Below are 25,904 nucleotides of genomic sequence, written 5' to 3' on the forward strand. Positions count from 1 at the left end.
ACTTCACAAAGCTGGTGATAAGGATGTGACTACAAATTATATGATACAAAAAGGAGTTGATAACTTATACTATATAAGTAAATTCATATTTTACGAATTTACTTATATACAATAACAAGTTGATGAATGCATCGATTGTCACATGACAAGCTGGCAACTAAATTGAAATGATGGGATTGGATAATAACAGACAAGTGAGTTAGAACTGGCTATCAGATAGTTATCAGTAATAGTTACCCTGCTACCTCCATATGAGATCAGCTACCTCGACTTCCATTGAAAAAAACCCATATAAAGATTCCTCTTGTCACGATGAGAATCGAACTTAAGCCTTTTTCAATTGAAGGACGCAACATATCATCATTCTTCCAATTGTGCTACGAAGGCACTAAAAAATTTTTTTTCAATATCTATTCTTCTTGGATGTTATCTCCCAAAGAAAATGAAAATAAGACAAAAAGTTTTATGTTTGAGTAGTGGAAGAAAGTGTCACTTCCTCTGATATTGCTTTGGGCACTACCCTACAGAGTGTTGTGTCTGTTTAAATCACCCATTAAAAGTAAGAGGTAACTGCAATATGAGGTCATCACAGTCATCTTGAGAGATATTTGCAGCAGGAGGAATTTATATGTAGCATACTGTTATTAAAGTTCTGACTAAAAGTTGGATAGCAACTGCTTCTACATTCATATTAAGTAGGATTTGATAGAAGTGGGTGTAATTGTCCACTAGGATGGCAGCTCCTCCATGGACAGGCCTGCCCCATCCTGTTTTTATGAATGATAGTTACATTTTGTAATGCTAAATCATCACTAGGCTTCTGGTATGTTTCAGCTTCTTGTGCCAGCCTGGTTGGCCGAGTGATTAGCGTATCTGCTCTCCAGCCAAAAGACTGTGGGTTCGAATCCTGCCGTGGCCATGGATGTTTGTCATTGTCTGTGAAAATACTAGTGGTGGTGATGATAAGTAGTAGATGGCATTGGTGTAGATGATAATGATGACGGTTGCAGTTCGTTGTAGTTGGTGGAGAAAGAGAGTTGTAGAGCAGGTGCTCTTCCTCAATGAGTGTTTGGACTCCCTGGAGGTGTCACGTAATAATAATGTTTCTTTCAGGCAGAGGCATATTGGTTTATACTCCTACAAGAGCCTTGATGTCACTGATATTTTGGCAGAATCCAAGACACCTTGGATTTTTTTCTTTTTTTGCATACTTGAGGATGGCCACTGTCCATCATTTTTTCTTCCATCAGCAAAAATATTCAAAACCTCATCAAATAGAACTTTCTCTAGAAAACTAGGTATATTAATCATTTTATCTTCTTGTGTCGGTAAATGTATCTCTGCCATCTATTAACAGGTTGGAGGCATGTCTTTATCTTCTGTGGTGCACGTTCCATCATTTTTTTAATCAGTAGATTTTCGTGGAGTAGGACCATTTTTGGAAGTTCCTCAGGAGAGAGTCCATATCAATTTTTCTCTCTGATTCTCTCTCTCTAAGGAGAAAATGTGCAAATCATACTGTCTGGGGATGTTCCAGTTGTGAGGAAGACACGATCGACATATAGTTGAGGATCCCAGTTGACACTTTCTTTACAGTTTCCTTCTCGGTAGAAGAGGGATTATCAGATGTTACTAATGAAACTTTTGTAGTGTGCTGTCACCTGGTAATTCATGCACTGTTCAATTTTTATATTTTGGATCTCATTTTAATCCTCCCACCTTTGGCATTCTAGGGAGCAGACAAAATTTGGGCATTTCAGTGTTTTGATTTTGTTCATAGTCTTTACTATCACATTAGGCACAGAAGGCTGAGCTATGACAGACAGTTTGAGAATGACCATACATCTGACATTTAAAGCCATGAAAAAGGGTTCAGGCTGTAGTGCCTGAGAAGCTAAGAAAACAAAATTTGACAGATGTTGATGGGTGCTGAAGGTAAGGATGATGTTTGTTCCTGGTGGGAATCAGGTGCTTATCCCTATGTATGAGGATTCTCCTCATGGCTGTCACTCCTTGGTCCTTCAGCTCATCATCGAGAAGACCTTGTTTTACCTCTAGAAAAGTTTAAAGTTATGTGTGTGTGTGGGGGGGGGGAAACCATAATTGGTATTCCTCTGAATAGATGTTGCTTAAAGTAATTTTTATAATTGTGTCATGGTTGCTACTTCAATAAGAATATCTCCTGATTACAGTTTCTTCACAGATTTTGAAGATCATGCCAACCATTCTGGATGAAGAAGAGCGATATTTTTCAAGTGGACATTCATTCCCCCATTGAATGTAATATTAAGGAAAGTGGTGTATTTGTTGTTGCTTCTAATGTTATTTTTTTGTTTTTATTTTGATTTTCTATGGATGTTTCAATGGTTTTGGAACATGGTTGGAACTTTTTGAAGATCCCTGATAAATAAGAGGATGAAAAATTATTCATTCTCCGGAGGAAGTGGTTCAGCACCATGGGCATCCACTCTCTGGTAAGCAGAGATTTGCACTCAGGAGTGGAACACCTGGGCTATCCCAGATGCTATACTGACATCATGGCAACCCTTAAGCCCAATCTTTGGACCATGGAGAAGGAGACTTACTGCAGAACTGTTGACCCTCGAAGGCAGGTCTGCTAGCTAATTCTACCTGGGCCATCCAGGACCACCTGTCTTGTTAAACCAGAAGCCAAAATAGTGCAAAACTACCAGGACCCCCCCCAACTTCCCTTTATCAATGTCCATGGTTGTACTGCATGGAAAACACATGATGAAGTATTTGATCCCAGTGATGGTGGTGGTCTGGAAAAGATGATAGTAATAAAAACTCATTTGAAAGGAATTAAATAATATGAGGGGAGGGAAAAGCATAGAAAAAGAATAAAAAAAAATGAGCCAGTACCATCACTGGGAGATACCCTCCACCACAAACAAGTGCCGCACGTGGAGAGAACTGGATTATGACAATGATGCAGAGGACCTTGAGTCCATAAATAAAGAGAAAAATGGTTACATGGTATAAGGACTTGATCAGGATTCATATTGATTATCGTGCACAGATTTGGTCATTCAGTTTAATGGTGAAGAGGTTATATTAGAATGAGTCCACAGAAGATTCATGAAAGCAGTGACTGGTGATTTTAATGTGGAGTATGAAGACAGATTAGGATGTTGTAACTTATTCCCTTAATAAAATGTATAGGTTTGTTTTAGTGTGGAGTTTAATTAGAGAAGGGAGGAAATCAGTGTTGTTTTTTTTTTTTTTTTTTTTTTTTTTTTTTATCTTGAGCCCATAGACAAGAGGTTGGTAATCAGCCTATAATATGTTGTAGTGAGTCGGTGGACAGTAGGTTGGGAAAAGAGAAACTGCTTTATATTTGATTTAAAAGATTGTATATTGCATTCCTTGGGAAACATATAAGAGTGAAGACGGTTCTACAATATTGCAGTAGCAGAGATGAAGGAGGAGGAAAAGAAACTTGTTCAGTGGGTTTCAAGGAGTGCTGTGAATGGATGTTGGGCAGAAGCTGCACATGTTCAAATCCACATAGTATTGAGTGAGATAATTATTAATGCTATTTCAGATATTTATTTAAGATGTATAATAATAACATTTATTATCATTATTAACATCTGAACTACATGGAGTAGAAGGACTCATTGTGGAAGGTACACATTATCACACACAAAGCTGATCTAACCTTGCCTTAAACTGATTCAATGTGTGTGCATTCACAATGCATTCCACTCACCAATCACTCTCCATGCAAAGAACCTTCTCCTCACTCCTCTTCTCACACCCTCCTTATACAGTTTCCAACAATGACCCCTTGTTCTACCCCCCCTCCCATTCTATGAAATTCTCTTCCATATCAACATGAGAACAATGCCCTGATTAGCTTATATGTCTCAATCATATCCCCCCCCTCCTCCTCCTATTCACGAGGCTTTGCAATTTACATTTTCTCAAACTGTCCTTCTGCTCCACCTTTGTCAACCTCACTGGACCCTTTCTAACATATTCTTGCCACCATGAAAACCCAGCACCCAAATCTGTGCACAATAATCCATATGATGCCTGATCAAAACTTTATACAATCTCATCGTAACATCTTTATTTCTGCATGTCAGAGTCCTCGCATCATTGCTGTTATCCGATACGATGTCTTCACAACTTGTGCAATGTGGCCTCTGAATTTCAGGACCTTGTCCAACCCCCCCACCCCAGATCTCTCATCTCCTCTACCTCCTAGAAAGTATTCCCACTATGCGTATACTTAGCATCCCATCATTGCTTACCAAATTTCAAAACTTTATACTTTGCAACATTGAACTGATAGTTTCACTAACCTGCCCATTCATGTAAGCTATTCAAGTCATCCTGCAAGGCCATAACATCTACTTGACTCTGCATTGCTCTCTCCAGTTTTGGATCAACTGAAAGCAGCTGGATATCCCTAGTTAAACCCATCCCAATATCATTAATATAAGTTACATACAAATAATATACAAATTGAACAATGGTCCCACAACTGACCTCTGCATACACCACTAGTAACTTTCCTCTTTCGGGGATACTGCATCCCCATATACAGCTTTCTGATACCTAACTGACAGCCAGTCACTAATCCAAATCAGAAGTCTATTATCCAATGAAATCTGTTTCAATTTAAATAACAGCTATTGTGCGGCAGTCTATCAAAAGCATTTGCAAAATCTAAGTATGCCACTGTATATGCAACTTCTCTGAGCAAGGTATTTGTCACCATGTATATAAAGTAAGTTAGTAAAACATAATATCCCTTTAACAAACCCATGCTGATAACCACAGAGAACACTGCTGTTATCAATCCATTTCTGTATCCTATTATTCACCAATCTCTGCAGTGCCATCACCTCAACTCCAGATATACAATCTGGTCTATAATTTGTACCAAACCTTATCACCACCTTTATGCAGTGAAACAATTTTTACCTTCTTTCCACTCCCTTGGAACCTGTGCTGTTTTAAGACTTATTAAACAGGCATGCCAATTCACTGGAACATTCCCATAAGACGTGTGGTGAATTTCATGAAATTCTATTGCCTTATTGACATCAAGGTTATTTATTTCTTCAAATACATCCTTCTCAGTGACAATTAAACCATCCTTTCCTATTTCTTTTACACTTAAGATCCTCATGATTTCATCCTTATCAGGATGAAATCATGAGGATCTTATAATACCCTTATAAATTTATCACTAAATACCTCAATAATGTCTTCTGCAGCAGTTATCATTCTACCATTTTCATCCATTAACATCATCTTACTATAATCATTCTTTTTTCTACTTGACACATGTAGAAAAATGCTCTAGAGTTTTTCTTCGCCTGATTTGCCAATTTTTGCACATACTACAATTCTGTTATTCTTACTAAGTGAGTCACTCTCCTAGCTTGTTCTTTATATTCTTCCTGTAAGTGATTATTACCATTATTCATTTGTACCCTCCAAAGTACTTTCTTCCTTTTCTTCTTCCCAATTTCATGTTAAGGTACCTCATTTATCCATTTTACACCTACCTTATTCATCCTTTTGGTCATCAGAATACATTTGCACATTGATGCTTTTATGTATTTCCTTGTTAGTTCCCAAGCAGCGTTTATTTCCTTATCATTCAACTCCTTATTCCATGCTATAGCACCAAGCTGTCTCCTAAGCTTGTCATAATCACCAGCCTTATAATTCCACATATATCCTTTCCTCACAGAAGCCTGTATATGGCAAGCCATATGTAGGCTTCTGTGAGGAAATCACTCGCATGCAATTTCGCACTTTCTTCCAGTTTCTTCAAATTGGAAGAAAGTGTGAAACCTCACTCACAATTACATCCTCTGAAATGATTAGATCCAAAACTCTTGATCCTTACTAGTCCTCCTTTACATTCTACCTGTGATAGATGTTGCCTGCAGTCCAATCTATACTGCCATAATTAAAGTCACCCATAATAATTACCCTTTTTTTGTTCACTAATCTAAGTTGTTTATACATTTCTTCATCACCACCTTCCACATTCCCTTTCCCTATAGCAACATCCAACTAAACAAGTCTTCCTGTTAACCTCCATGTTACACCACACTGCCTCATAACCATTGCTACTATTTCTCTCTTTCATGTCCACCTATTGTGGACATAATTCCCCTGCTATCATCAGCAGCATTCCCCCTCCTTAAGAAAAATACTGTATCCTTCTGTTTTTATTCCCATTAGGATGTAATATTCATTCGACCATTTCATCTCCCTTATTGCTGATACTTCTGCCATTTATAAACAACCACAGCAGTTCATTTTCAGGTCTATAACCAGTCCTATCCAAGTCACTTGTCGGTTGTGATTTCTCCACCATACCCATTTACCTTTATCACCACTTACCACATATATCTGCTCAATTTAAACCTCCCCACCCACATTACAATATACTCCTTCTCCATACACACATTCACTGCTACTGTTAATATCCACTCTCTCTATACCATGTTCCCTGTCCACATTTGGATTGGATGGCCAGAAACAATAGTCCAAGCATGCTAATGAGGCACAGAGGTTATGAAGGCTGAACTTGTATGGGAGTATCTGTGTAAGCATTGTTGCACTGGGGAGTAGACAAGCACTAGATTGTGGTCAGAATTACCCATGAGGCCCACTACATTTATTGTGTATTTGGAAGAATGACTGTTAAGGAAGAGATCTAGGATGTTTGGGGAGTGGTTAAGGTTATCTGGTCTCAATTTAAACCTCCCCACCCACATTACAATATACTGGTTTGCATGTGAACAATCTGTGAAAAGCCATTGGAAAGCCAGAGGAAAGCCAGTTGGTGTTGTGGACATTAAAATCTCCTAGGAGGGTGTTTTCACTGTTTAGAAATAGGACTAGAGAAATCAATTTTTAAAGAGAGTAAATTAAAGATTCCAAGTGGTTGGAGGCATTAGGAGAGTAATAGAGACAGCAAATGAATCTGACTGAGTCACGGAAGGGAGATTTTCAACCAAAGTAGGTCAACTTTGGGCGATTCTAGGTTGGGTGCTCTCTGACAAGGTATGTCAGAGTGGATATATGTGCAGATGTCACCCTTGGGTCGAAAGGAGTTAAAGAGTGTGTAAATGTTATTGTTAGTATAGTGTTATTCACCTGGAATATATTTTTAGAAAGCAGAAATATAAATAAATAATACATATACATAACACACACATGTGATAACATTTGTCACATGCCTACTTATATGCAAACAGAAAGTACAAAATGATTTGTTGCATCTTGCCCCATGGGCAATGACACAATGCAGTATGCCTGGTGTCCAGTGTGAAATATGTTAATCTTATTCACTGATAGAGAACATTGAACCAACATCCTTTGGCATGTGCTACTCTCCAAGCATAAAGTCAAGTCCTCAAGTCCTTGCTAATAGCATTCTTACACAAATTCAAGTAATGAACCCTTGATCTCTCTGTTATTGTCATGCACTGAAAAATTGCTTTTCAAGCATCCTATAAAGGTCCCTTAATAATTTATACATTTCTATCATATCTCTGTATTTTCAGCCAATCAACAAACTATGCATAACCATCTGTACTTATAGGCAGGGCTTGAGAAATATGCTTGCCCTGCCAGTGGTGAGTAGATTTTACCAGCTGCAATGCAGCTGGTAACATTTTACCAGCTGGTTGTGAAGACGTGACATTGGATAATGGCAATGATGTGGAAGACCCTGATATGCAGAAATAGAGAAGTTATGATGCCATTGTATAAGGCCTTGATCAGGCCTCATATGGATTATTGTGCACAGATCTGGTCACTGGGTTTTCATGGTGAAGAAGATATGTTGGAAAGGGTTCCCAAGAAGATTCACAAAGCTAGTCAGTGTTCTTTGGAATATGGAGTATGAGGACAGATATGATTGAGACATAAGTTAGTCAGGGATTGTTATCAGGTTGATATGGAAGAGATTTTTCATAGAATGGGAGAAGGGGGGGGGGGATAACAACAGGCGATCACTGGAAGCCGTATAAAGAGGGTATGAGCAGAAGGTTCTTTGCATGGAGAGTGATTGGTCAGTGGAATGCATTGCCTGAGCATGTGTGAATGTAAATACATTGAATCAGTTTAAAGCACAGTTGGATGATCATTGTGTGCAATAGTGTATACCTCCAACATTGAGTCTCTGACTCCATGGAGATCAGATGTGAATAATAATAATAATAATAAATATGGCTTTGCTATTTCTGATAACTGGTGGCAGCATAAAATAGAGACAGTAATGGAAAAACGAAACAGCAAAAATTCTCTGGGATTTTAGAATACAAACTGACCAGCATTTGGAACACAATAGACCTTACATCACAATCAAACATCAGCAGGTTTGGATTATTGATATCGCAGTTCTCAGTGATAACAACATTAGCAACAGAGAACTCAAAAAAAATGACTAAATATCAAGATCTGTCAATCGAAGTTGGCAGGCTATGGCTTAAACACACTAAAGTTATCCCAATAGTTATCAGTGCACTTGGTGCAATTTCAAACAAGCTATCCAACTATTTACAGCAATTAAACATCAATGAAGTGACTCCATATGATCTACAAAAAAAACAGCATTACAGGAATACCTTGTATAGCGTGGTTTTGAACAACGTGGGTTTTGGTCTAACGCAGTTTTTATTATTACACTTATCATTATTACACTAACATTGTTAACACTGACCAGCTACTCCCAGGCACCGCAAGTGACAGTCGAGAGCCACGTTTATGCAGTAGTTATTCGATTGGTTCTCACGTAGACATGTTCTTTCCCTGCGGCATTTTATTATTTACGTTAATATTAGTATTTAATATTTTTTTTATTAATTAAGTATGAGTGAAAAGAGACAAAACAAAGAAAACACTGTTGGAGTAACAAAAAAACGCAAGTGGTTGACATTAGAAAAGTAACTTGAAATTATAAAATGTCATGACAATGGCGCTTCGTTTGCTAAAATAGCACGTGAGAATTCAATGAATGAGTCATCTGTACGAATAATTATTCAGAGCAAAGAAAAGATTAAACATCATGGAATGAGCACCGCTTCTTATATGTCAAAAGTGATCATGAGAAATCGATCTTCTACAATGGAAAATATGGAACGCCTTCTAATGATCTGGATTAAAGATTATATCAGAAAAAAGATTCCTTTAAGTCAAATGATAACCTAGGCAAAAGCAACAAGTCTATATGAAAAATAAAAGAAAATGAAAGTGAAAATGAAGGAGGTACAACCAGTGAAACGTTTATAGCAAGTCGCGGGTGGTTCTACAATTTCAAAAGGCATATGGGACTCCATAACGCAAGAATCCAAGGTGAAAGCGCAAGTGCTGACACTAAAACTGCAGAATTATTTCCCAATGAATTGAAGGAGCTTATTGAGAAGGAAGGCTAAACAGATGATCAAATTTTTAACGCTGACGAGACTGGCTTGTTCTGGAAAAGAATGCCATCGTTCACATTTGTAGCAGAGAAGGAAGAAACACAAGCCGGGTATAAAGTGTCAAAAGACCGATTGACAGTTTTATTAGGAGGTAATGCATCAGGTGATTTAAAATTGAAGCCACTGTTAGTGTATAGAGCCGAAAACCCAAGAGCTCTTAAGGGCTTTACAAAGAACAATTTACCTGTTCATTGGCATTCGAATAAAAAAACGTGGGTGACTAGTTCAATTTTCGAAGACTGGTTTAAAACTTGTTTTTGACTTGAAGTAAAAAGCTATTGTAAAAAGAATGATATTCCTTTCAAAATTTCGCTTTTATTAGACAATGAGCCAGGCCATCCAACTCTATTGACTGACTTAGATGAAAATGTCAAGATTCATTTTTCCCTCCAAACACACCATCAATTCTGCAGCCGATGGATCAAGGCATTATCTCCACTTTCACGGCTTACTATTTAAGACGATCTTTTGCTCAAGCTATTAACGCTGCAGCAGAAGAAGATTCTTGGACTTTGAATTTTGGAATTTTTGAATTTTGATTTTGAAAAATGTGAATTTTGGAAGAAATTTAACATAAAAGATGCCATTCAAAATATTTATGAATCTTGGCAAGATGTGACTCAAAGCATCATGAGAGCCGTATGGCATAATATCTTGCCGCATTGTTCAAAGGACTTTGTTGCCTTTGCAACACAGAAAGAGAAAATCTCCACAGAAATTGTGCAGATGGGCAAAGATCTTGGTTTTACAAGTTTAGATTGTAACAATGTGAACGAATGTATTGATTCTCGTTCAAATGATCTGGATGATGAAACCCTTTTGGAGTTGGAACAACAACGAGCCTATGAAGCAGAAGAAGACGAAGATGACCCCAATGATGTCATGGTTGAAGAATTTTCCTTTGCTGACCTTTCAACTTTTGTGAGAAAAATCGACGAAGCTTCTGATTTCTCATAAATGCCAACCCGAATTTGGAAAGAAGCATCAAAGTGAGACAAAGTCTCAATAATGCCATCAAATGCTACAATGATCTAGTACTTGAAGAGACAAGGATGGTTCAATGAACACTAAAAGACTACTTTAGTAAAAAGTAAATTACTGTATGCTAAAATTGAAGCAACATTTATTTTGTTTTCTACAACTTTTATATCAGTTTAAAAGGATTTTATTTGTTACTTAGTTAATAAAAATAACAATTTTTTTTCATTTTTAAACATTTTTATTATCCTAAATTTTTGTAATAAACAAATTAAATTGAAAACCTTTATAATTAGATCTTGGACAATGTGGTTTTGCATAGCACGGACGCTTCTTGGAACCAATTAACCGCGCTATACAAGGTATTCCTGTACTTGGAACAGTCCATATTTTACAACACTACCTGACTGATTATTCTTAGATTCTTGAGTAGAATCTGAATTATTGTGTATTATCAGTCAAATTGTTGTTTAAATGATATCTTGTTTTGACTGTGTATCAATTATGTGAATAAATAAATAATAATAATATAACATTTACAGGTTTCATTCAAATTATGAAAAGCAGATGAAACATTTCTATTTATCAACTGCAGTTCTATGTTTATGTACTATATTTATTTTCAGAATACTGCATTAAAATACCTCATCTAAATGTAATTCTTGTTCCAGTACTCGTTCTCTAACCAAAAAGGCAACCAAGAAAATCCATGATAGCACCATTATAGCAGGAATTGTGCCTTTAAGAAAGTAGCCAAACCTATAAATGCAAAGTAGTAAGTTGCAAAAATTAATTTTCATACCTTTCAGATTGAAAATACATTATGTATGAAATAAACATTTAGCTCAATATGTGTTAATATTATTTAAGAATATAGAAAATAACTTCTTGATACATCTCTATATGGTAATGGTAGGTGTGTGTGCATGTGTATATGTGTGTCAAACACTGAATGAAATAAGTGAACCTTATTTAATGTGTATGTATGCCCACTTCAATATCCAGGTGTTTATTGGCTATGGTGTGATTACCAGTCATCTTACTATGGAGAGACAAAAATTTCAATTGAACAATGTACTGAAGAACATTCAAGATATTGAATACCATAGGAGTGAAGCTTCAGCTTTGTCATCACATCTGCTCTCTTCAGCTGACCCACCAAATGCTTCATGAATAAGACATCAAGTGTTATGGGATAAATCAGAAGTATTACACCTTTGCTATGATACAACGGAGAGAAAAATCTGGGAGACTTTGAAAAATGGCATTAGATTCTTAACATCTCCAAAGTATCAACTTGCCCGAATACATCATAGACTTCATTAGCCAAACATGCACATGCATAAATATGCATGTGCATGTTTGGCTAATGAAGGAATTAGAAACAAAAAACAAATCACACGATAACCACAGTAATTAACTATAATGAAATGAAAGACAAATATTTTGTACTGAAAATAACTACATCATCAGTGCATAGAAACAAGCAAATCAAAGAAACAGAAATACAAGATATATACAACAACTAGTTTACCAATTAATTGGTAAACCAATTGTTATATGTACCAATTGTTGAAAGTACAAAATATCTGTACTTTTGTTTCATTAAAGTTAATTACTGTGGTTATCATGTAACTTGGTCTGCACAGTTAGTCTAGTGGCTATGCGCTTCGCAATCATCTGCCTGGGAAAGGAGTGTCCTGGGTTCGATTCCCGTTGCCGACGTGAGGAGCTTAAAGATCTTTCTCAGACATAGCCAAGTTAGCCGGTACTTGGGCAAGGACAGCAGGGTTTTTTCTCCCCAGTTTATCTGGGGGTTTTCCCCCTGCAAGCAGGCAAACCGGTCCCGTGAACACACAAGATACAGCTATATAATATATAGAGAGGCATAGGGCTAGTCACCTTATCCTCGGGACGGGTACGACTTAGAAAAGCTCAAGTCAGCTCTGTAACAGACCAGTAGGCCTAATACGTAGTAGGGAAAAGAAGAAGAAGCTCATGTATTTTGTTGTTTATAGTCATACCACAGGTACCTTTTAAGATTATACAATTAGAAATATTTTAATCCTTTCTTTTAGGTACTATGTACTACTTTTAGGTATTACTTTTAGGTACCCACGTACTACGTTCCGGTTACTTCATGTGGCAAAATAAATTTTACCTACAAAAAAGAAGGTACGGCCATGGGCTCACCACTATCCCCTCCAATTGCTAACTTCTGTATGGAAACTTTTGAGCAAAATGCCCTTGAAACTCCTCCACTCCAAAACCTACAGTATGGCTTAGATACATTGACGATGTGTTCATTATCTGGCCACATGGGTGACAAACGCTAAGCATATTCCTTATCCACCTAAACAAACAACATGAGCGCATACAATTTACAATCGAAATTGAAAATCAGAATTCGCTCCCGTTCCTGGGTACACTGGTCACATGTCTTCCTTCAGGCAGTCTATCCTCAGTCTACCACAAACCGAACACGCACTGGCCAATACATACATGCTAATTCATACCACCCATCACAAAAAAAATATGGAGTCATTAACACTCTTAAAAACAGAGCTATAACAATTTGCTCTAACCAGCAAACTCTGAAACAGGAATTAAAAATCATCAGTGACACATTTATAAATAATGGCTATAACAAAAATACTATCAATAAAATACTTCATAAAATCATCAAAAAAGAATCTAGATTGCAGTAAAACCATAGCCATCCCATACATTAAAATGTTACCAGAAAAATTCAACAGAATCCTACACCACTACAATCTCAATGCCACCTTCAAACCACCTACAAAACTTAAAAACATATTCAACTCCTCTAAGGATCCGCTCCTCCCTTTGGCACATCCTGGAGTTTATTGCAACCATTTTGGTGAAGCAGGATTCTCAGATCACGCCCTCAACAACTTACATCAAATCGACTGGAAAAGTACCCGCTCTTTACACCAATCAAAAACCTGGTATAAAAGAAAATTTAAGGAAGCCTGTGAAATCCTGATAAACCACCCAAATATCAACAATAATGGTGGCATGAAAATTCCAAGAATCTGGATGGCACATATTCAGCTCACCTAACATTTAGTATCTAGCATACTTCAGGTCTCTAGGCAACCTGCAGCTAGCATTGGAAACCATTCCATACCAACTGGTTAAAATGTATATATATAATCATGATTAGGTATAGTTTCTGGGAAAATTCCCATGCCACTCCTCTTAAACACTATTATTATAATTATGGCTATTATAACCTGTTTTTGTTTAGGAGTGTCCCTTATTTTAAATACATTGGCTATTATTACTCAAAAAAGGGGTATATATATTTTAGGGCATTATGGGTGAGTATAGAAGGCAATTATAGCAGAATAAAAGAGGTAGAAAAATTTTGTACATACCTTGTTTGAATACTAGGATGTCTTACAATGTCATGATCCTGCTGAAGGTTGTTTATAACAAGGGGGGGAAGAAGGGAGTGTGTGTGTGGGGGGGGTGTTTTGATGTGGGAAAAATAAATTTGGAAACCTGGGTTTTGTGTTAATAATACAGTCATACCCCGACTTAAGCAAATCTGGAGTTATGCGGTTTCTTATAGGTAAGTATTCCCGTCCCGCTTCACGCCTCACCACTACTCGTATCTTTCAGGCGCCAGCCGCATTCGCCAGTGTCGCACATGCTGTGAACAAGCACTGATGTCTTTTGCACGGTCTCCATTCATACACGATTTTTATAGTCTACAAACCTTGTGATTGTTTAATGTTATGTTCTTGATAAAAATTTTATCACATAAAAAATAATAATGTTGTCCAAAAGAAGCAAGTCCAATTCTTCTACAGCTAGCAAGAAAAGTAAAACATTGACTTTGGAAACAAAACTCGACATTATTAAGCATTTTGAAGGCGGAATAAAAATTTGTGAGCTAGCAAAGAAGTTCGATCTACAGGAATCCACAGTAAGAACAATCATAAAAGAAAGGTTTACAGATTTTGGAGGACATAGATTCTAACAGGAATGAATTGTAGCCACAAGGCAAGGAATAAAAAAATCATTACCTTGCTATGAAGAAATTTTGCGTGACAAGAAAAAGACATTATGCTGTCAGACGAATCTATTAGATTTTATGAAACCATCGACATCGAAATAACTTTATTTTTTTTATGTACGAAAAACTACAATTATGATTAGATTTCTTAAAAATATAGGTTTTTGTAAACTTTTGGTCCCAATTGTATGTTTGTATATATAAATTACATGCAAAATTATACCCTGAGTTACGCGAATTTGAATTAGGTGCTTTTCGTTGTAGCATATATACTATATATGCTTTTCTGGAGTATATATAATATATATGCTCCAGAAGATGGCCTTGATATAAAGGTCGAAATGTCGAGTGTGGATTTTGGTTCATATTAAACTAAAGTTTTACTCAAACACGGTAGTTGTCTCCATAATTTTTAAAAATGTAAGAAATATTTTTAAATAACATCGATCTCTTCCAGAATCACATAATAGTTATCACCTTTGTTAGTCATTACTGTTTTGTCTACTAGTTTCTATGTTTACACTTGAAGTCATCCTGTGAAATTAGAATGAAACGCTGTGTTGTCAATTAAAATAAAAACGATAAATGTCATTATCTTATTCCAGCGTTCTTCCTTATACACTCTTAGTCACATATACTCATGAACCAGCAGTCAATACTTCTATCTATCTATCTATCTATCTATCTATCTATCTATCTATCTATCTATCTATCTATCTTTGGTGGCGAAAATAACAATCCCATTTTCTCGGGAAATGATGTTCGTAACAGAGGTAGTTATTTTTGCGTTAATCGGTTTATTGCTGACTGATGTGGCATTCGTGTGTGAGATCAGTGTTTTGGGAGACGATAGGATATTGCCATTAGATACAACATTAGCGTAAGATTTTGAATCGAATGAACTGTTTTCCATGTACATTGCTCTGGTGAACTTTGCTCTTCCTTCTGGGTACGAAGTCGTACGGGGTCTTTGAATTGCTAAATCCTTGGTAGAACATGAATGTGCAGTTGCCATGGTGGTTAATCCGCCACCAAAGAAAACATCCCATTAGAAGATTATCTGACGGCCATTGCCCAAATTGTGCCCGCAAAAAATATTACTGACGCTTCCCGCATAGCTGGAACTGTGCAGGTATATTTTAGCCATATCTCATGGGCACAAATGGTACTGCAAAAAGGCATCGATATTGGCGATTATCACTTCGAAGCAGCCCCAATAGCACTGGCCCCGACAAAAGTAACAGTATCAAATGTCCCCCCTGAAATTCCTCATCAACTCATCAGATCCATGTTATCAAGATACGGTTCTGTCACAGGAAAAATACGCACATTGTCAGCAGCCACGAAGAAGCCCGAATTTGCCGATGTCAAAAGCTTTCGAAGGCAGGCATTAATGCACTTTCCAAATAACGACACACTACACGACCTCCCAAAATTAATCAACACGGACATAAATGGAATAAGCTATACTTTCTACTTATCTTCCTCATCACAGTGCTTCTTCTGTCATGAAGACGGTCACATTAGAAAACAATGTCCCTATATTACCAACAGTTCATCAACAAACATCCCAGCACAGAATAGTAAACCAGCTGAACAGAATAACATCGTACATGAAGAAAATCAAAGCACAGGAAAATGTAAACCAAAAATTCTCTCCTCATCACAAACTTCAGAGGAAAGAAAATTCCGAACTGAAAAAGACAATGCTCACGTCGCTCTTGAACGCCTGCCAAGTAATGAGATCCAAGGCTCAGATAACGAAGTCTCACAACACGAAAACACGGATCCTCCCAACAGAGATGACAAGGATGAACTAATTAAAAGAAATCCCCAGACCCAGCAACCAGAATCACCAACTCAGCCTCCCGCTAATTCAAAACCTCACCCTATAGAAGAAACTACTCAAAATGGCCTTCCATTTTGAGTAGCTCCTGCAGCCAGCCAAGGAGAAACAGAGTTCCCAGACGATGAGGAAAGTGTATTTCCACATGACGACCTAGAAGAAGAGGAAGCTGAGGGTGAACTTCCCCACACTAAGGGTCCCCTAACCATGAAGTAGCTGTCATCCTTCATACAGAAAGTGCGAGGTTCTCCTCACAAACTAACTATAGCCCTCAAATACACCACAAGAATCCCGGAACTAATATCTCAACTTCAGGACCTACACTCGAAACTGAAATGTAAAAAGAGCAGAGCAGAGGTTAACAGGAGTAAGTGAATCTACTACCTAATTAATAGGCTACAAACACAGTACCAGAACCAATACTAGATTAAACTTACAATCAAACTTTCATAACTCATAATGTCTATACGCCTTTTCTCTCTCAATGCAAGAGGATGTGCCTCAGCTCTACGCAACAGAATAGTCCTTAACCAGGTATAAAAATATCATATAGACCTAATACTTCTGCAAGAAACAAACATCAACTCCTCATCCAATTTATCCAGAAGATGAGGAGAGTGGCCATATGACTTACAGCACTCTGCAACCCAACAACATCATGGATCAGGAGTTAGCTTAGGTGTACATCATAGCACTCCCTACAAACTAAAAGTGATTGCTGATATAAAAGGATATGCCTTGTATGCTCACATAATAGCACCTAACCATATCACCCTGCATGTGTTCAACATCTATATACCACAGCAGGATGCTCTGGCATCACAAATCCTGGATTTTGTCCAAAACCATCTTTCTAGTATAGACCAAGAACATGTCATAATAGTGGGAGACTTTAATTGCATTCTTCACCAAGAAAAAGACAGATTTCAGTGTGCTGAACATCGTAGCCAATTAATAAACAAACTTCAAACACTGGTAAACGACAATGAACTCATCGATATCTTTCAGCATCAACATCCTAATAAGAAATCCTATACATGGAGGTCAGCAATCACAGCGACAAATAGGCCACTCTACCAAGCACGACTCGACAGATACTACATTTCCAAACACACCTTGCCTCTAGTTAGAAACATCTCACACATCCCTTCCTACATTTCAGATCATTGCTTCGTCAAGCTGCAACTTTCATTATCTTTTGAAGCATCCAAGTCAGGAAGTGCCTATTGGATCTTCAACAATACTCTCCTGAAAGATCCAGCTTATATAACGAACACTCAGGCTTTAATAACCAACCTCACTCACTCGAAAGTGGATACAGAACCAATGAAAACATGGTGGCCCCACTTAAAATCACGAATAAAATACTTTACGCAGATCTACAGTCACCATAAAAATCAACAGAAGAACATTAGAATCCGACAACTTGAAGAACAGCTCAAGTATCTCCCAGAAGAAAGAGAGCCCTGAACACAATTCTGTCTTCCAAGCCATGCAAAGACAGGCAGAATTATCGGCAAAAGGTGCCCTACTTAGATCGCAGCATACACAAATAAATCTTTCAGACGCCCCCCACAAAATATTTTTTCTCTTTGGAAAAAACATGCCAGGCAGCAAATTCCATCTCTGCTATCAGACTTCAAGATGACAGCCTCACAGAAGACCCAAGTAAAATCACCTCTGAAATCCTACAATACTACAAGAATGCATACAGCACTGCAGGAACATCCCATCATGCCATTCACGAAATACTGAAAGAAACAAAAAAAATCTCTGCAACAGATCGGAACCACTTAGAACAGAAAATCATGCTAGATGAACTGAAAACCGCATGCACATCTTTGCCAAAGAACAAATCTCCTGGCCTTGATGGTCTCACGTCAGAGTTTTTCCAAGTCTTCTGGAATCAACTCGGACCACTTCTCCTCAAAACACTGCAAGAAGCCTACATCAATGGCCTCCCACAATCCATCACGACCTAATTATAATATTAGGTCGTGATGGATTGTGGGAGGCCATTGATGGATTGATATTCATTGATACCAAAGAAGGGAGACCACACGGATATCCGGAACTGCCGTCCAATCTCCCTAATTAATACTGATTGCAAAATAATTTCCAAAGTTATAGCAAACCGAATAAAGCCAACACTGTCCAAAGTTATTGGCCAACATCAAACGTACTCTGTCCCAGGAAGATCAATACATGATAACCTCCATTTAATAAGAGATCTCATCGACATCGCAAACAGCCAACATGAAGACCTAGCTCTCATCAGCCTTGATCAGGAGAAGGCTTTCGACAGGGTAGAGCACGAGTACCTTTATGAAGTTCTAAAGGCATTTGGCTATGGTCCTCTCATCATTGAAACAGTGCAATTGCTTTACAGAGATGCACACTTCTGTTTAAAAATCAACAACAGGCTCACTCGCACTTTGTCATACTCTCGAGGGATCAAGCAAGGATGTCCCCTCTCTGGTCAATTATACACACTGGCCATAGAACCCTTCTTAAAAAGAGTACACGACACCATCATCTTCAAACGAACCAGAATAATAGAGCCACATCAAAAAATTACCTTATCAGCATATGCCGATGACGTCACTGTAATAGTACGAAATGAAGAAGAAATGACAGTAACTGAGGAAGCACACAGACTATATGCACGAGCCTCAGGGGCCAAATTAAATCCACACAAAACCACGGGCTTGTGGTCAGGCAGATGGAAGTCTAGAAATGATTCTCCGATCGAACGTACCTGGTCAAGCGAAGGACAAAGATACTTAGGTGTGCACCTTGGCAACACCAAAATATATAACACACTAAACTGGACACAGCTGCACAATCATTTTAAACAGGTGCTAGGTAAATGGAACAGCGTTCGTTCCATGTCTTCACTTAGAGGAAGAGTACTAATAGTTAACCAGATGGCTGCAAGTGTCTTATGACATACCCTCAAAGTACTCACACCTCCTGAAGAATTTCTCTACCACATTCAAAAGGAAATCAAACGTTTCCTCTGGAACAAAACTCACTGGACAACATACCCTCAACTCTGCAAGCCACTCAGCAAGGGAGGTCAAGGCCTGATTTCCCTTGAAAACAAGATTAGATCCTTCAGGATAATCCTCCTCCTAAAGACACTTCAATACAATCACACTTATGTAACCACCTTCGATTACATCATGAAATCATCCACCAGAGGACTTACACTTTCCACAATCCTCCGAATGGCCAGTCCTGCACCATCTCCTCTTAAACTACCTCATTTTTACAAAGACGCTCTACAGCAATGGAAAAACACTGGACTTCATCACACACTCACAGGATCAACAGAGTCAGCTGTACTTACAGAACCACTATTTGCAAACAGAAACATCACAAGTCTCACAATGGGCCAGCCTTTTCTTTTCCCTACATGGAACTGGGCAGGAATAAGAGTCATAGGAGACCTCCTAACCTGCATCCTAAAGTGGAAAGCATTCACCAGCCTACCAATGAAGAACCCAAAAACTGAAAAGAAATATCAACAGCTGCAAGCCTCCATTATAAAAGCCTATCCAGATATCGCTACACCTCAGGAAATCCGTATTACTTCTAGAAACTGCTTGGGGCCAATATTTCATCTTGTACAATCTGAAGCCTCACTTCCAATTCTTCCCTCCAACTACAAGAAAATATACCACTTCCTCATGTCAGTGTCCCCATCCTCGTCCTTCTTATATTCAGCCTTAACACTCTCATCTACAAGGATACATATACCACACAGTTTTCAGTGGGATCTGCCATATAAATCAAAATGTGCCAAACCAGATTCCGACATACAGTGGAGACTATGGCATAACATCTTGCCAACTCCTTCTAAGCTCTACAAATTTCAGCTAAGTGAAATGGATCTGTGTCTATTCTGTGACGTTTCAGGTACCTTGGAACACACATATCTGACCTGTCCTGCAAACAAAATTAATCACCTATACCCTGAATATTGCCTCGAGCACCTGTAACTACGCACACAGCCAAGAAGACTACTGGAATTTAGTCCACACAGAAGAACACAGACACAGAACATGCAATTTCTTCTTCATCTGCGCTAAGGCCGTCATCTACAGCTTCTATCTAAAACAGACAAGAAGTAACCAGCACCCATCCATCACTGAAACTGCACAAACCCTCATGTATTTCCTCCGTCGGAAACTAAAAAGCAGGCTTATATTGGAACTTGAGCACTTCAAAGAAACAAGAACTGTCGCGCAATTCATAGAGGCGTGGAATCCGACTGGTATCCTCTTCTGGATTGACGATGACAATGTGCTTCATCTGAAAGATAACTCAGACTGAAACTGAACTGTAATTTTTTAATTCATTTGTTGCATTCTCTATTGTACACCCGAAAGGAAAATGTTTCTTCCTCTGAAATATATATTCTTATATACTTATAATATATAATATGTAAATAGTCCTTGTTACCTATCGTGTAATGTTTATTTTAACAAGTTAAATTAAAAAAAAAAAATCTATCTATCTATCTATCTATCTATCTATCTATCTATATATATATATATATATATATATATATATATATATATATATATATATATATATATATATATATATATATATATATATATATATATATATATGACAATATTTAATATTAACTCAGAATTGGGATATGTTCATTTTTATATATACTGACTTAGATCTGAGAACTAGAAATAACAATTAAATTTATTCAAAACACAACATGTTTCATCGGATTATCCGACTTCTTCAGGCGTGGGAACATAGAAAGCAAATAAAATGAGATAAACTGGACAACAACTTCAAACCTTCATATATGCCATGACGAGGTGGAGCACCGCATTGTCGAGTCTAAGGAAATTGTTATGGACCCTCATCATATAAATAATAACCTTAGTTATAATCTACTGGACTCTTTCAGCTCTGCTATCCAATATTGGCACACTAGTGAAATCAGATGCCCAACAATAGAACTTCACGGACTGTAGCTACAGTTCAAAGCTAACTGAATTTTATAATAGTCATTTTTATAGTGATACGATGTTTCTTATAGTGTTTTTTATTTGCTTTCTATGTTCCCACGACTGAAGAAGTCGGACAATCCAATGAAATGTGTTTTGAATAAATTTAATTGTTATTTCCAGTTCTCGAATCTAAGTCAGTATATATATATATATATATATATCAGAGTGTGCTAGGTGTGTGTGTGTGTGATGCACACCCACTGAAAAACAATATCACTGATATTATAATTTTACATTAATTCCTTTTAAACACTCCTCTAATTGTTGCCTGGCTTTGCATGATTCCTAAAATTAAACACAATCTACTAATGCTTCATGAAGAGAACACTTTTCAATGCATAAACATTGCATGACATTTGCGTTAATAGCACAAGTGTGTGGTCACAAATGTGGGCATCTTTGAGCATTGGGTCAAATTCTTAGTTTTCCAGTGGTTTTTAACCATGCAGATGGTGAGGCAGGGTGTGCACTGAGACAATAGCACCCAGAAATCAGTGGCTATGATTGGTTATCGTGTCAACCAATCAATTGTTGTCATTTGTCATGAGTTGCTGTTTTTGTTTTCTGAGTTACATTTGTTTTGCATGCCTGAGGTGTTAACTGAGATGTTTAGGATGCCGATATCAAGATTTTAATACATAATTTTCCATAAATAATTTAAAACTTTTTTTGCCAATATTTGCAATGGGAAACAGTGTTGATGATCTACTGAATGTCCCGTTTCTGTCAGAGCTTTCACGGATTTTATGATTATGGTCAAAGGAGATTGGAAATGGTGTATAAATAAGAAAGTAAAATAGTTGCTTCAGCCTTTCTTTGGTTCAATCAGGAAAAAATAATAATTTCCCAAGTGATTACTTTTTCTGATTTCTGTGAGTATATGGCCGTATTTAAAAATCACATCAAAATTGAAATGATCTATGTCTCACTCTAGTATTTGCACCAATGATAATCTAATCTCACCATAAAGCATAAATCCTGTGTGCTTCTCACATAAACGGTGCATGTGAAGCATAGCTATTGTTCATTTGACCTTTATGCTTTGCAGGTTTAAAATTATATTAATTGATAAATTAAAGTATTGAAAGTTATCCTACAATTACCTATACTGCACCAATTAAGCTGAGAGCTGATGTCCTATGCACTCTTACAACTTTCATACATCAATAAAAATGCAGTCATACGATCAAATTGACATGAAATTTTGTAGCACAGGTTGCATATACCACATGACAACACACACAACCTAAATGGGCACACGACACCACTGATATATATATATATATATATATATATATATATATATATATAAAGAAAGATCTGGCAATTGTGAACTCGTTTTTCTACAAGAGGGAAGAACTTTTGATAACATTTAGGAGTGGTGACAACAGTTCACAAATTGACTACATTTTGAGTAGAAGAAAACATATTAAGGTTGTGACAAATTGTAAAGTAATTCCAACAGATCAAGTAGCACAGCAACCCTGACTGCTGTGCATAGACTTTAAAATAAGATCAAGGATAAGAATCTCTGGATGCCATGGGATGAAGAAAATTAAGTGGTTTCACTTAAAAGAAGTGTGAGGAATCGTTTTAGGGAGAGGGTGTTAAAGAGGATTTCGGATGGAGTGGAAAGTGTACAAGATTGGTGGAAACATAATTCAAAAGTAATCCTGAGCTGTGCAATCGAGGTGCTTGGTGAGACATCTGGAAAGATTAGAGAGCAGAAGGAGGGTTGGTGGTGGAATAATGATGTACAAGTGGCATTGACAGCTAAGAGGAAAGCAAAGCAGAAGTGGGATGAGTCAAGAGTGGAAGAGGACAGAGAGGTGTACAGAGAGAGAAAGCAAGAAGCCAAGAGAGTTGTGGCACAGGCAAAGGCCATGGCATATCAAGATCTGTATGATCAATTAGAAACAGAGGAAGGACAGAGAAAAATTTACCAACTAGCGAAATCTAGAAATAAAGCAGCAAAGGACATCTTACATGTGAGGCAGATCAAAGACGCTGAAGGAAGAGTATTATGGAGGGATGTGGACATAAGAAACAGATGGAAAATATACTTTGAGGGACTTTTGAATGAGGAAAATGCAAGGGCTCACAGAGGAGATGGGCAGCCTTCTGAGGGGATGGTGCAGAACATCAGTAGAGTGGAAGTGACGGAGGCCATGAAGAGGATGAGGAATGGAAAATTGGTGGGCCCCGACAGAATTCCAGTGGAGGCATGGAAGGCACTGGGGGAAGAGGGAATTGACCTACTGTGGGACCTGTTCATGAAAGTTTGCCAACAGGAAAATATATCCGAGGAATGGAGGGAGAGTACACTTGTCCCCATCTACAAGGGTAAAGGGGATGCACAAGACTGTAAAAATTACAGAGGAATAAAGTTGATGTCCCACACAATGAAAATCCTAGAAAGGGTTCTTGATGGTAGATTGAGGAAGGAGGTGGAGATTGCAAAGGAACAATTTGGCTTCATGCCTGGTAGATCAACAAGAGATGCTATCTTTGGGTTACGGCAGATGATGGAAAAGTATCAAGAAAAGCAAAGGGGGCTACATCTGGCATTTATTGATCTGGAGAAAGCATATGATAGAGTGCCAAGGCAAGAAGTCTGGAGGTGCCTGAGGGAGAAGAAGGTGCTGGAAAAATATGTCAGGTTGTTGCAGGAAATGTACAGAAATGTGAAGACAAGTAGAGAAGATGCACCTTGGACAATGTTGTATGCAGATGTCTTGCTGTGTGCAGATTCAAGAGAAGAAGCAGGAACTAAACTGGAAAGATGGAGAAAAGTACTGGAAGAGAGAGGTATGAGACTGAGTAGAAGTAAGACAGAGTATATGTGTTGCACAGTGGGCGGCAGACAGGAGAAAGATCTGGAGCTGGAAGGAAATGTCATCAGGAAGGTGAGAGACTTTAGATACTAGGTTCAACAGTGGAAGAAGATGGAGGAGCTGGGAAGGAAGTGCGATGCAGGATACAAGCAAGTTGGAGGAACTGGAGGCAGATGGCTGGAGTGTTATGCGATAAGAGGGTGCCAATCAATCTGAAAGGCAAAATCTATAGGACAGTAGTGAGGCCAGCTATGACATATGCTATAGAAATTGTGGCCCAGAGGAAAAATAACATCAGCAGGATGGAAGTAGCAGAGATGAGAATGCTTAGGTGGATGTGCGGTGTGACCAGAAAGGATCGTCTGAGAAATGACTATGTCGAGGAAACAGTGAAAGTTATGAACTTAGGAGCGAAAATACAGAAGGCAAGGTTGAAATGGTTTGGTCATGTGATGAGGAGGGAGGACGAATATGTGGGAAGAGGGATCATGCAGATGGATGTGCAAGGAAGGCGGAAGCATGGGCGGCCAAAGAAGAGATGGAGGGAGCTGGTAGAAGAGGACTTGAGGATGAAGAACTTGGATGTGGTGACAGCCCAAGACAGGAAGGTGTAGAGGAGACTGACCCCACTTAAGTGGGAGAAGCTGCAGAAGAAGAAGAAGATATATATATATATATATATATATATATATATATATATATATATATATATATATATATATATATATATGACTGACTAAAGTTAGTCATGTTGTATAGAGATGGCATGCAAGTTTTCTCCAGAATCATTTAGGTTTTCCCAGCTGGCAACAGATTTCCTTCTACCATTAGTTGCACAAGACCATGGACCCATGAATACATGCAACTGGTAGAAACTTCAGAATATGCAGTAAACATTAAAACACTTTCTTATACCCATTTTCTGATACACATCAAAAACTTATAGCCTGTGTAGCTCAGTAGAAGTGGTGTATGCACTCTAAGGCACTTGACCACATGAAGAAAGATTTAGGGTTGAAATCTAGTCGCCAACTAGAGGAACATTTTCTAAGACTTTTTTCAACTGGTTCCCGAGTTAGTCGATCTCTGGCTTGGGCAAGCTAGTTTTTTCTCCCTGAAACTCGGGTTTTTCATCCCACAAACTCAAGAAAATTGGCCGTCAAACCCAACTATTTTCAGACATTAAAAATATTGTGTTAGGGTTAGGGAACACAAGATGGCAGCACTTGCTAGCAATCCTCATCACTGTTTACTGTTTAATTAGTGAAGGCCTTATGCCAGCTACATGTGATTGGCCACCAGTGGAGATTGAGTTGTCCACTCAGTCTCCAAAAGTTAGATAGGGCTAAAACGGCATCGCATACTCCTTAAACGGGAACAAAAAGGCATTAGCTGTTTTTTTTTTTTTTTAATCAAAAACTTAGTCTCGTACTGATTTGATTGAAATATGTGTTTCTAATTTTCATTAAACCTCTTATTTAAACTTTTAGAAGAAAATTATTTATATGCAAATGATTTTAGTATTCATTATAATAATTTCAAACAAGAATTTTCAAATTATACATGGAAAGAAATGGTAGAATATAGCACAGAAAAGAAAAGAATGGCTAAAAACTGTTTTACAAGCTAAAACTCATAAAGAGTTATAAAGCTAGAAGAAGAAGAAGACAT

The 25,904-nt window shown here is 37.8% G+C and overlaps 1 protein-coding gene across 1 annotated transcript in view; it reads right to left on the minus strand.

Moving 5' to 3' along the window:
* Nucleotides 1-25,904, minus strand: part of LOC150103053 (phospholipid-transporting ATPase ABCA1-like) — an 859,669-nt gene that overhangs the window by 616,891 nt on the left and 216,874 nt on the right. The window contains exon 11 of the mRNA XM_090398068.1: nt 11,108-11,222. Coding sequence (XP_090254194.1) covers nt 11,108-11,222 — 115 coding nt within the window. The remainder of the gene's footprint in view (nt 1-11,107; nt 11,223-25,904) is intronic.

The sequence above is a fragment of the Typopeltis vanoorti genome, chromosome 9 (genome assembly GCF_054136105.1).
Source record: "Typopeltis vanoorti isolate ZY-2024b chromosome 9, IOZ_Tvanoo_1.0, whole genome shotgun sequence".
Lineage (NCBI taxonomy): Eukaryota > Metazoa > Arthropoda > Arachnida > Uropygi > Thelyphonidae > Typopeltis > Typopeltis vanoorti.